Here is a 13,597-nt window from a genome sequence, read left to right on the forward strand (position 1 = left end):
ACAAATAAGGGCACACACACACACACTCTCTCATAAGAGGCAGTCAGTAAACGTTAAGTGAGTTGAGGGGTGGACTGCTTTGTCCAGGGAAGCTGTGAATGCAGAACCTCGACTCCACCAGCCGGTCTCATATTCACGCCCAGGGGCGAGTCTCTCTCTCTGCGGTTAAAATCTCTTTAAAAACAAAAAAACAAACATAAAACAACAGCCATGGTCTCCTAGAGGGAGTCTTTTTCTCTCTGCTCGCTCTGAGGAGGGTCAAACACACTCCGCCCTCTGATCTCTGGCAGAGGTAGTACCGTCCAATCCTTCCTCCTCTCTTCCCGAATCCCCTTCAAGGGAAGTCTTTCCTTTCCTGGTGCCCAATTTTAATAAACAGTCTGTTCCCGTGATTGCTTACTCTGGGCCACTGTGTGTGTGAGTGTGTGTGTTTGTTTGTTTGTTTGTGAGCGTGTGGAGCGTGGTCAGAAGACCTCCGGTAGTGTGACATTGCGGAGTAGCCACTGTTGGGAGCGCGTGTGTGTGCAGTCTCTGACGCTGGGCACCTGGCTGTCCTCCTCGCTGGCCTTGTCCAGACACTGGTTACTGTTGACATGGATCAGGGTCAGCTTCTGCACAGCAGGGAAACACACAGAGAGCGAGTGTGAGTGTGAGAGGGGATGCAAATCAGGCTTTTGACTGAGTTCATTGGAATTCACAGGTGCATGTAAATATCTATTAAAATAATGTATCTGTAGACACCTGTTTTTTTCACACCAATTACGAAGCTCAGTTTAGTTTCCACTGAGCTCTCAGTGTGAGGCATGCTGTGGTTCAGTTGGGTAATGTGTCAACAAGGATAAATCACCCTAAAACTGAAGACAATAAATATCCCATCTGAAATGACAGCTGGCGTGACAGATGTGTGTTGGGAATACATGTTCAGTTTTAAAAGAAATGTAAATAATAAATAACACAGAAATAAGTGGAAAATATGATTGAAAAACACTGTAGTTTACACAGCTAAACATCTTTTTTTAATGTAGTTAAAGAAAGTTTGCTGCATAATCAGCACCTTATTCTGCGTTTTTTCCCCCAATGTTTCTCTTCACTTATTATGGGATGCTGAGCTGTTTACTGTAAACTGCAGTGATCAGCGTCTTTTTGAGACAGGAGACACTCAAACTTTTGTGGGGACATAAAATTGAGGTGAAAATTGGCTCCTTTGGGTATTTGTTAGTGAAACAAACGGAAACGTATTTCCTTTTCACGTTGTTTTATTGTTCTTGCTGTTTTATTTGTTTTATTTGACGTGTTATTTTTATTTATACTAATTTTAAACAAAAAACCCCAGAAATGACGAGTTTCCACCTGCGTGATAACCCTCTATGTATTATGTTATTATGTTGGTATGTGTGCATTTAATGTACCAGTAGATCTGTGCATTTGTTTTTTCCTCACATATACATTTTCATCATTTCTTCCACTCACCACAGGGTCATACTCCCAGAGCTGGTTGCCTTTGAGGTGATGGCACTTGAGCATCATGACGGGTCCGTTTAGCTTGGACACGTCTAGACACAAGTCGTCTGTTCGGATCTCCTTATTGGCCGTGTAGGAGAAAACCTGCACGTCACACAAACAGATTTCAGATTTTAAAACTAATCTTTTCCATCGTTCTCCTCCTAAACATTCTTACTTGCACTTATGGTGTAATATCACAGTGTTTACTCTTTACACTTCTTCCTTATTTTGTGCCAGTAATTGTTTATTTAAGTGGTATTTTTCTCTGTCTTGGTCCTCAGATACCTGGTTGCCTCCCATGCCGTGGCAGTTGAAAATGCCGACTTTCTCATTCTCCTTGCGGGCCATGTTGTCCAGGCACTGGTTGGTCTCCACGTTACGGATCTGAGCAGAATGCACACAGAAACCACGTTAAGCAGAACCATTACCTGAACATACAACCACACCCTTTGACTCAAACAGATTCAGATTCATTGTTGGATTTCAGCCTCAAGGCAGTGAATCACAGATGCATCTGTGTCTGTGTATCTAAAATTTTGTGAGTCAGATAGTGTATGTGTGTGTGTGTGTGTGTGTGTGTGTGTGTGTGTGTGAATGAGCGTACCTCTCCCAGGGAGTAATAGTGCCTGGGAATCTGGGAGTCAGGGTAGACGTTCTCCAAGTACCAACTGAAGGGTTTACATTGAAGCTTTTGTCTCAGAGCCGAGCGAGACGTGATGTCACCATAGTCCACTTTGGTCACACCTGGACATACACACACAGACAGACACAGACATTAACATGAAGGTCAGTAACTATGGCACCAAACTACATTCATACAGTCCAGTGTTTGCTGAATGGCTATTTTTTCCACATAAGCATTACTTAAATTGGTAAAGTAGAATGAGAACACATCGATTTGAAGCACCTAGACCCAGACCCAATATTATTGAACTGCAGAGCTTACTTGTCTGATGGTCAAGTACCTAAAAAATATATAATGTTGAAGTCTCACTTGGACAAAAATCTATTTGTTGAAAATCAAACCTCTATAGATTGGTGGAGCTTGCTCCTTTGCAGAGGGCAGTAGCTGCAGTACATAAGGTTCCTATAAAGACCCAGTTTCAGGGGAAAAAAGTCCAACATTTCAAAACAGTCTTACAGGATAATCCACTTCTTCTTTGCCAGTATTGACAGTATGTGTCTGCTGAATATGTTCTGCACACTCAGCAGAAAGGGTGTGTGTTGGTTTGCCCACCCCAACTCCACCACTGGTCAGGACCACTCTCTGATGAGCATGAAGAATCCCATGCTCTATGTATAGGATGTGCGCGGTCAGACCAGCCATTGAGTGAGTGTTCTCATGACTCGTGGAGGAGCAGGAAACACTTTAACGTGTTGGATCGCCTTGTTCCATACCTCTGAAATGTTGTCTTGTTTTAGTGATTCAAAACAGTCAAATGCTGTGATTCCCCAGGTGGAAAAACAGCAAAGCGATCGGAGCTGTGTGGGCAGCATTAAGAATGGGGAAGACGTCTTCCTGTGTCATAGCCAGAAAAATAGTGACAGAAAAATGGCCACAGAAATAACCCTTAAACCAGCGATGAACAACATTGTGTTAACTCCCTCGACCTTCTGTGTTGAACACGTCAGTTACTGACTGGTCATGGAAAAATAATACCCATCTCAAACCAAAACCCGCTAACATGAACACAATGTCGTATCTATCTAAAAATATTCTCCGTTTAGGGACTTTTGCTTTACTTTTTGTCTCTCCTTTGCCAGCTTGTGTGTGTGTGTATGTTTGTGTATGTTTGTGTGAGTCAATAGATGCTTAGTAGCGTGAAATTACTCGCCGCCCCCCGTCCCGCACTGTTAGGTCACCACTGCAATATCACACTGTCACCGGGTTAATGGATAGATCAAACCTGCCACAGAGATTATCTCCACACATGAGCACATACATGCATACTTGCATGAGCACAACACACACACACACACACACACACACACACACACACACACACACACACACACACACACACACACACACACACACACACACACACACACACACACGGCCCAACTCACCAGGAGAGATGATATAGAAGAAGTTTTTAAATTCGTCCATCCAGACTTCTGCCAGGCGTCGGTTGTTTTTGTTGATGATCTGTCCCGTTCCTCCGGGAAACGTGTAGGGCGTTGCCTTTCTGAACACGTGACCCACGTGAGAGCATGTGACAATCTCCAGAGTCCCACCGCACTGCCAAATCTGTGGAGCACGAGCCTCATCAGCACACATATACAGAATCCTGTATAGAATACATATATTGTACGGCCTGACTGTTGAATGGGCAAAGGCTGACCAGTGAAGTCTGCTGGGAGATGGATGATGCAGATCGGTCCTGTCTGTGTTGTGACAGTCTGAATAAAGTTTGATTGAATGCCAGTCAGGATGACGCCTGACAAAGTATTAGTCAATTCAGTAATTTAGTCACAAACTCACAAGTGTAATGTGTTTCTGAACCCGAGCAGACACTCCTGAATGGCTGCCAGTGCATGGAAGAATATAGTCATGTCACTTGGCTGCGGGTGTGTTCACTCACTCTGAAAGAGATTTCCAGGTTCTCTCCACCCCAGATGTCCATTCCTGCGTCATACGTGCCGATCTCCTGGAAATAATCTCTGTCTATGGAGAACAAGCCGCCTGCCATGGTGGGAGTCCTGTGGAGAGACAGGAGCGCAGGGTAAATTAAGAGCGAGGTGGGTTAGTGCCACTTAATTCACCGAAGGCCTGCTTTCTAAAAGGTCACACAGTATCTACGGATCTCATCAGAGGTTTATATTTCACCGCTCTCACCCCCTGTTCTTTGCCGTTTTCCTGTTTTTTCATTCTCTGTTTTTCACTGCTCTGTTGGTTGTGTCAGTGTTTAATGGCCTCAAAGCCTCTCCCCCTATTTCTACACCCTCAAAGAATGGTTTCCTCCATAGTCAATCAGGCTTATTTTCCTTACTGCCTGTTTTTGCTTTCATTTGACATCCACGTTCACTTACCAACACACAATACCTCGGATACAAACGAACAAACACAGATGAAACACATCCTGAGAGCACACAGGGTAACCGTTGGCCGAGAGAGCGGGAAATAATAAGCAACACAAATAGCTTTCTGAACAACACACAGATGTTGTTAAACAATCACACGTAACAAGCGTAGAATTCAAACATGCTGAATTATGGCAATATCAATAATAGATGCATGTCTGCTTTTCTTTTTACTGTAAACATATCAAAGCTCTCTAAACTCTACGGCTTACAATTAAATCACTGTTTTCATAAGCGTCTAACACATCACAGTAAAACAAACAAAACCTTCTAATTTGTGGGAATCCTTGAGATGTAATTTGCAGTGCAAAACAATTTCTCATCAAAGACATTTATCTAAACAGTGAGTGTCTAGCACTTACAAAGAGTTACCTAAAAATTGTATTAAACCACACTGTGAAATTGAAATAAACACATATACTGTACAATCAAAAGCATGAGCAAAGAAAGAACGTAAAACTAGTGTCTCTGTGGCAGACTGTGCTGTACTTTTTGTTCCAGGTGATCCTGTAGTCTGGAGGGACTTACAGCGTCTAATTGACACAAGGTCATTTAATATGTTCAGAGGATTTTCTCTAAGTCTGCTTTAGACCTTGGATACTTGTGTTTTTTTCTGTCCAATGGCTGTAAAGAGAAACTTTCCAAGTGACCTCAGACTGTTGCACAGTACCGTAAATTACAAGGTGGATGAGTCCATAACAACCAGTTTAGCTGTTGAGGTTTCCTCCTGCACCGTACCTCTATGAGGCTCCTCAGAGGGTGACAGCAACAGGCCTCTAGCTGGCTATGCACTGGCTAATGAAGATTCCCAAGGTAGTCGATATTAGCAGCCATTTAACACCAAAAGTGAGATGTTTACTGACTGATTCTAATGTATCTACTCATTTCCCATTTGCAAATTCTACACTATGTGAGCTATATTGCTGCTCGACTGAGACCTAATACACTCATTCTGAGAACATGTTTATGTGCGATAGCTTTCAAGTCTTCTCAATAATGTGGCACAGGGTTTATGTAAATCATGTCATTAGTGTAAAGCACTTCTTAATTTCCTGCCCTGACACTACAACCCATTTTTGTTTTTTAGGCCACTTACCAGACACCCTTAGGAAAATTTTGTCACGCAGAGCTGTGAAAAACAACTGAAAACAGGGGCACAGAGTGTTACATAAGATATATTATGTGTGTGACCTTGAATGATGGCGTCAAACATGCTTACGAAGACAAGAGCAGGAAGAAGAGGTGATAGACAGGCAGAAATAAGCTCTTGATTTTAGTTCCAAGGCCTGGGCCACGAGAAATGATACAAGGATCAACATTACGCAGAATTTTACATAAACATCTTGACTTTAGCCACAGAGGAAAGTTCAGTCTATTCTTTCAGTAGTTCTGCCTTAGGAACATTTTATGATTATTAACTGTGGTAAATCAAATGGAGACAAGCAATTACTCTGTGCACATGAATTGTGAATGCCTATCAGCAACGCTAATCCTCACAGCATATACGTTATTCTAAACAGCTGACTGACTGAATTAGTGTGTATCAGTCATGTGATTCAACTTTGTCCCTGTAGGCGATTTCTCTTTTCACTTGGCCCAACAGAGATGTCAGAGGTCAGGATCAGCTGCACAACAGCAGCTCCGGAGCTTTTAGGGATTAAACAACTGGCTGAAAGATATGGATCATCTGATTTAAAGGTTCTTCCCGCTGCATCACCCACCTGACGGGCAGCGTGCGGTCTCCTTTGCGGCGGTCCATCTCTCTCTGGGGTACAGGGTACCAGCGGAAGTTGAGCTTCCAGTTGAAGCCCCCGTACGTCATGTCAGATCCTGCCATATACTCGAACGTATCGTCACTGATCACGTCGATGATGGGGCACACCACCGTTCTCCTACAGCAAACAGAAACGCATCAGCACGGCCATACAAACACACACATTCATCAGCCTGCTGTACATAACCTTGGGTGGTCATCAATCACGACTAAGTGCTCATCTGCAAGGTGTGGCACCTCCACAACCAAATGCATTTAAACAATGGACCGTGCTGCGACTTCCCATCAGCCATCACTCATCACACCTTCTTAAAGCATGTATGTATATGTGAGTGCCTGCTTGTGGGAAGCAGTTAACAGAGAATGAGTAATTAAGCATCAAATAAACACAAGGGTAAGCCCCCTGCAGGCTCAACAATAGTTTATTGATTTTTTCTAATGCTTGCCAATGGTGTGTGTGTGTGTGTGTGTGTGTGAGTGTGTCTTACTTGTCATTCCTGATGCGGGCGAGCAGCGGCTCTAGCCACCCTGTTGTGCATTCACAATGAGCATCCAGAAAGGTTATGACCTAGAGACACAGAGAGAAAACATTAGACGTGGTGCACGCACCATATGGACAGCAGGTCACAGGGTAGTGGATGTCTCATATGTGCATGTGCACACAAACGCGCAAGCTCACGCACCTGGCCAGTGGAGATGGACGCTCCCTTGAGGCGAGCGCGAATAAGTCCAGACCGCTGCTCCATCCTCACCACTCTGACAGGGACCTCCAGCCTTCTGACATACTGCTCCAATGGCCGCTTTAGGAAATCTTAAACATACAAATAAACACGTATATGTGATAAAATAATCCAATAAACACACGTAAACCCCCAACACGCATAAGACAGACAAAAACACACACACACACACACACACAGCAGAAGACTGATTACGAGCTACTCCTCCAAACTATTCCTTTTGTAACAACAGAGGTCAAAGGCAAGTGTGTGCTTGTTTTTTGCGCCTTAGCATGCCTACCGACATCCCTTCTACCTGCAGAGAGCTCCCCACCCTACAAAACACACACACCCTCTGACTTATACCATCCAACCTGAGGTCCCATAGGGTGAAATGGTGCTGTGTGGTGGCGGCTGGGGGGGATTGAGGGTAATAACAGAGTGTAATCCCTGCGGCTGGCGAATTAAAGACCTAATCTCCCCCAAACAGGGATTAGCAGCATTGCACAGGGTGGAGTGGCACACTCAGCCCATATATGCTGACTGGCTGTTGGGCACCAGCGCTGACACACACACACACACACACACACACACACACACACACACACACACACACACAAATCATACAGTAGCTAAAAAATAGGCTAAGCCTCAAACAAGAGGTACAAGCACTGAAGGAATTATCTGCACTGTGTGTGTGTGTACCTCTCTCGCTGGCATCATCCACCAGGACAATCTCCTCCAGCAGTGTGTGTGGAGAGCGGTCGATGACGGAGTGGACGGTTCGCAGCAGCGTGCTCCACGCCTCGTTGTGAAATACAATCACCACGCTGGTTCGGGGAAGATTATCAGGGTATAACTTGTTCTTGCACCTATGAAGACAAAACGAAACAATCAGAATTAAATCTTTAATGGAAAAACATGTGGAGTTGTGGAATAATAGAAAGACACTTAATGCAACCACGCATATGGATACAAAGCAAATCACTAAACAGACAGCACACTGTCAAAATGACAAAAAGAAATCTTGTACAACAAGAGGAAGTGTGTGAATTGCATCAAAAAACAATAACGACACAGACGTAGTTAAACAAAGACAACCACATGTGCAATAAGTGAAGTAGAAGGCTTTGAACACAGACAAAACTGCGTTGACAGAGACAGAGAGAGGAAGGAGAAAAACACTCTAGTAGAGACATCACAATCCAGCCTCTGTCTGATTGTAAGAGACTGCTACAGAGAGAGAGAGGGCTGCAGCTAAAGTGAGTCTACACAAGAGAGAGCTGGGATTTAAACATCAACTAAAGCGCATTAGTCAGTCATGGAATCGCTGCATTAATCAGATCGGCATTTATGGCCTCGTGAAAAATCATATTTTTATCGACTTCAAACAAAGAAAACCGAGGGTGAATAATGAGCGAGCAACTAAACGTATATCCCCAAATTTAGACAGACGCACAGGAATAGTGGGTCAGCATGATGACAGTTGATTAGTGATGCTAATTAGAGTGTGAGTCATTATCATAGCAGTGAAGAGCACACACACATCAAACTCTCTTATTGAGAGACAGAGAGGGATGTCCAACAGAGGAGAGCAGGCATGAGAGGAGACCAGAGAAGATGGATATTAGTGAAGTGAAGTCTGTCGCAGGCTTATTTGAGAGAGATACTCACTGTTTTAAATGATTATACTGGTGAGTTTGCATTGTTTAGGCCATTAAGTACAACGTTTGTGTTGTTTAAATTAAACCTGACCACTTTTGGAAGCATAGTTATTGTTTTAAAGTTGATTTTCTACCTTCCAGGCAACCATTGATTAAGGTTTATTTGATTTTAGTATGAAAATCAGCTTGCAGAGACTTGGAACCTGCTCAACGTTTCTAGTCCAACATAGTTCTATCACTGTTTTGTGGTAATGTAGCATGCATTCCCATCTGGTTATTTTATCTTTAAATGGATTCTTAAGTGAATTTCCAGAAAATCTGCTGCTGTTTTTTAAGATACTTATCCCTTTTAATACATCATATACTGTAACAGAAGATTGTATCCATATCGCCCATCCCTAGCTTGCAGCTTGTAAACACTTTTATTACTTTGGCCAACAAAATCAGTTTTGGGGTTGCAAGAAAGACAATCTTTCAATTTGCGGGTTCCAACTAAAGAGTGATTGATGACATTTTAGGCAGTTTAATTTCAGTGTTACAGCATGCAGACTTAAGTAGATGCTGCACAGAATACCACACATTCACACACTACACTGCAATATTTATGTATAGAAGACATCTCTAAATAACCACAAGTGTCACTAAGAAAGTACATTGCTGTTTTGCCAAGGCTTTACAGAAGTTTGCCACATCATATCCACCTTTTCTTAAGGCATACATGTGTTTCAAAATCACCTCAACAACCAAAATTAACAATTAATTTTCTTTCGAAAGCGTGCTCTAATCATTTTAATAAACATAATACAGATGGATTGATTTTCACAACAGATGGCAGAAAATATGGATTCATCCAATTCAAAATGAATGTTAAATGTTACTCTCCAATTACAAAAACAAATGAAGCGCACATCAGTTTAATTGGAGAACACGCGTTAGAATCACGGGAGACAGAGGAGACACACTTCTGTTGGTCAAGAAACACTGCAGCCTGCATGCAAGCTCCCAACATTAAAGTGTCTCAGTCAAAGTGTTTTTCTCAAAAAGACGCTCAGTGAGCTGCTCAAACTGTCATCTATTGATGACAAAACTGAAACCAGCTTGTGACTTCCTTCCTCTGACAGATTCAACTCTCACAACAGCCAAATGGAATATGATCCCTCCCTCCCTTCCTTGTGATCATCCAGAGCGCTGAAATGCTTCCTCTCTCTCTCTGCTGCTGATTCTGACAGAAGGAACTTAACAGCGACGGAGAAGAGGAGGTCAAGAATACACTCCATCCTGCAGCTGCCTCTGGAGCATGTTAAGTAATGCACACAGTGATTCTCAGTCTGTGGTGAGCATGTGTGCGTGCTCATGCTCTCTGCAAGGAAGGGAAGTTTATGAGCACATAAGATGATTCACTGTAAAAACAGAGACACCCTCTTTCAAACGTCTTTCAACTTTTATACACAGTTCATTATTTCTCTCTTCTCTGTTTCACAAACAGAACCACAGACACTTTCCACTTTTCAGACATGATCTTTACTGTGCAGCTGATGGAAAACAAGAACTCTGACCAGCAACACCGACATGTGTTGACAAGCGAAGGCAAGCACATGTCTAAGTGTCACATGATTTTAAAAACTGAGGAGTGGTTGTTGTGAGTCCTGTGTATCCAAACAGTTGTGGTGCTGGAGCAACATTTGGCAACAGCAAAGAAGGGTAATGAGTTACAGGCGGTTTCTCCAGCCAGTGGATTGTGGGGATATTTGGGAAGGGCGGGCAGACTGGTTCTGATTAAACGGCATCTCTCTTGCAACATTAAACTCACACACACACACACACACACACACACACACACACACACACACACACACACACATTTATATATGTATTCTCATTAAAACATTGCAGTCACGATCTAAAAAAAGGAGTTTTCTGAAAGGTGTGGTCATGGAAAGTATGTTTATATACTGTAGATCCACCCAACTACATATACACACACACACACACACACACACACACACACACACACACAGGCTTGACTGTAACGTCAGAATGACCTGTCCTCTCCTGTTTTTTTTTTTTTTTAACTCAACAACTGCACTGCTGGCAATAACGAAAATAAACCATCAGTAAGTTTCCGCTTCAGAGTTTCAGCTAATGGCGACCTGCTTGGCTATGATGAATTCATTCACAAGAGTTTCCCTAAACCTGCCAAGCCACACACACACACACACACACACACACAAAATACAAACGTACACTTGCCTACACACACAGACACATTGCCTTGCTCGATATTGACTCTCTTATCTCCTAATTGGAAAAGCAGATAGACGGAGAGAAGGCTGAGTGAAAACACACCTAGTAATCAACTCCCGCTCAAAGACTAAAACCCATTTCACGGATCAATGTCCTCTTTCTTTCCTGCCTGTCTAGTGTGCATGTGCCCCTGCCTGTCAGTCTTCTGTCTGTCAGTCAGTCAGTCTTTTCGGGTCTATCTCTCTGAAAACCTTCATTACTGATCTATGCATGTTCCTCTACTGAAGCGCATTAAGGGGCAAGGGGGGACGGGAGGCCGAGCTGGTTTCCACCTGCTTGAACTAACCTTGACATATCTTCCAGGCTGCTGGCCGCATGCACGCCTGTCTGCTGTTCTGACTGCCTCTCTGAAGACCGAACAACCTGCAGCCGCTGGCACTGACAGGCACTTAAGTAACACTAAACTCCTCATTATAGAGAAGAAAGACTTGTGAATTGCACATTGATTCAATGTGCTGTTACCTTCAAGGTCTCATAAAAAAATGGTATCATTACTTCCTTAATGTGATGTATTTCCTGTTGAAACAGGACAATGAGGGGTCAATCTTTAGGGTGAACCAATGGGCTTTTAGTCATGGCGAGAAAGGCAATTTGATTTGATAGGACAGGCAGAAAGGGATTGTTGAGAAATCTGTTATCACTTTATTGGTTGGAGCTTTTAGTAACACTCGCTAGTGCTGCATGAGGTCATCACATAAAATCACTGGCTAGCTGTGTCTTACTTCCATAATCCATACAAATTCTAAGCAGGTTTTGAGTCTACAGCGTGTTCACACCGGAAACAAAATAAAGATATAGTCACTGCGCATACTAAGGGTACACCTGTAGTTTGGTTCATTTGGTCCGGACCAAAGCATACCGAGAGCCTCCTTTTAAGGCGGTCTCAATCTGGTTGGTTATTCAACTGACAGCTTTCACGCCAGCCCAAATGAATCACACTTAACGGGTAAACGTGCCAGAGTTTGCTTAACCGCTGTGAAAGCACTTTGTAAAAAAAAAAAGTTGATTTTTGAGTGTGCTGTCAATGGACTGTATTGTCCCAAAATGCATTGCACAAGGGAAATGGAGGAGCTGCTCACAGCTGGAAAAAAAAAAAAAAATTATATTAAAACAGCTTTGTGATAAAAACTAAAACATTATTTGAAGCATGCTGCCGTCTGTGTGACGTGTAACTGGCAGTAGTATTTCAAAATTACAGCTTGACTGACAATCATCAGTACATGTATTGTTAGTATATTTCCTGTTAGTATATTGCATTAAGATACGCTGATTTTTTTTTCTATACTAACTACAGGACAGTAGTATTATATACGAAAACCGTTAGTATTAAGTATATACTGTGTACAATCAGTATATGGTATGGAATTGGGATACTGACTGTTTTTCAGGAAGCTCAAGTGGCAATTGATTCTTTCAATTCTCTCTACCCTGACTGATGCTTCTATACATCTGTCTCCCTCTATGTCGTTCCTCATAACTAACCTTTACAGAACAGCAGTGGCTCACTGTGTGACTGATTGCCCAGGTTTCAGGCCAGACGTCTGGCTTGCAGTTTATAGTTTTTCACCAGTGTGGACTATCCTAACAAAGGATGCCAGTGACGGCCATTTAGAGGGGAATTTAATGAGTGGAGTAAGTGTAAATGACAGGACAGATGATTAGCTGCAGGTAGGCTGCTCACCCTTCCAGGCGGACGTCAGGCAGTGACCGATTGAGAGCAATCATCTCAGAGGCCATGAGGTTGAACTGGTTGATCTTAAACATCTCCTTCATCTTCTCCTGGTTCTCCTTAGGGATCACCACAGGCTTCCCCCCTTCACCGGGCCCGTCCCGCGGCCTGACCAGGGCATCTGTAGTAGGTACACACACACACACACATAAAAAACACAGAAGATGATGGAGGGTGCAAGAGTGTGTCTCTGTGATTGTGTGTATATGTGTGGCAATACACACTCACCGTTTCTCCCAGGCAGTCCTCTCTCCTTTTTGTCGTCACACTTGTTGCACTCGCTGAAGTAGAGCAGAATGAACATGTCCAGCATCACCCACACCAGAGAGGTGGCCAAAACCACCTTACAGTAGGCGAACCTCCTCATCCTAAATATGTAATGAGGGAAAGCAGACAGGAGAGAAAGAGAGAACTATTAAAGGTCTGTCTGAAGTGAGGAGTGGTGAATCACAGGCCTTCCCAAAGCTGTGCAGAGGAGATCACTCTTTATTTCTTCTCAAATCTCCCTGCCTTTCTCCTCACTCCTCTCAACCTCCACCCTCCACAGCTCTCTCTTCTCTTCTCAATGCCTCCATTTGTCCTTCCGCCTGTCTGTCTGTCTGTTGAATCTTATCTGTCGGCTGTTTATCAGCGCCTCTCCAAATGGTCACCTTCACACTCAGAGAGAGCCTCAAAATGAGCACTGTGCATTGTTGGATTTCTGTCTTGACATCACTCCAGAAGAAAAATAGCAAATCTATGAGGGTATTTGTTAAGTTTATCGGTTAACTAAGTGTCTGGCACCATTATGAGCACATTGAGCACTAACACTTGTGTTTTG

The 13,597-nt window shown here is 43.2% G+C and overlaps 1 protein-coding gene across 2 annotated transcripts; it reads right to left on the minus strand.

The window, feature by feature from the left end:
* Positions 1 to 163: 163 nt before the first annotated feature.
* Positions 164 to 13,144, minus strand: galnt1 (UDP-N-acetyl-alpha-D-galactosamine:polypeptide N-acetylgalactosaminyltransferase 1). Of its 2 annotated transcripts, none has more exons than XM_070911474.1 (12): positions 13,006 to 13,144; positions 12,730 to 12,898; positions 7,786 to 7,952; positions 7,045 to 7,172; positions 6,850 to 6,929; positions 6,309 to 6,479; positions 4,089 to 4,206; positions 3,574 to 3,754; positions 2,108 to 2,247; positions 1,789 to 1,887; positions 1,471 to 1,605; positions 164 to 611 (listed from the first exon to the last, which is right to left on the minus strand). In XM_070911474.1, the coding sequence occupies exons 1-12, from the start codon at positions 13,142 to 13,144 to the stop codon at positions 465 to 467; spliced, it is 1,674 nt and encodes a 557-aa protein (XP_070767575.1). In that variant the 3' UTR covers positions 164 to 464. The 2 variants fall into 2 exon arrangements, with proteins under 2 accessions (XP_070767575.1, XP_070767576.1); XM_070911475.1 differs by having other exon boundaries at positions 13,000 to 13,144.
* Positions 13,145 to 13,597: the final 453 nt, after the last annotated feature.

Source organism: Enoplosus armatus, chromosome 9 (assembly GCF_043641665.1).
Source record: "Enoplosus armatus isolate fEnoArm2 chromosome 9, fEnoArm2.hap1, whole genome shotgun sequence".
Classification (NCBI taxonomy): Eukaryota; Metazoa; Chordata; class Actinopteri; order Centrarchiformes; family Enoplosidae; genus Enoplosus; species Enoplosus armatus.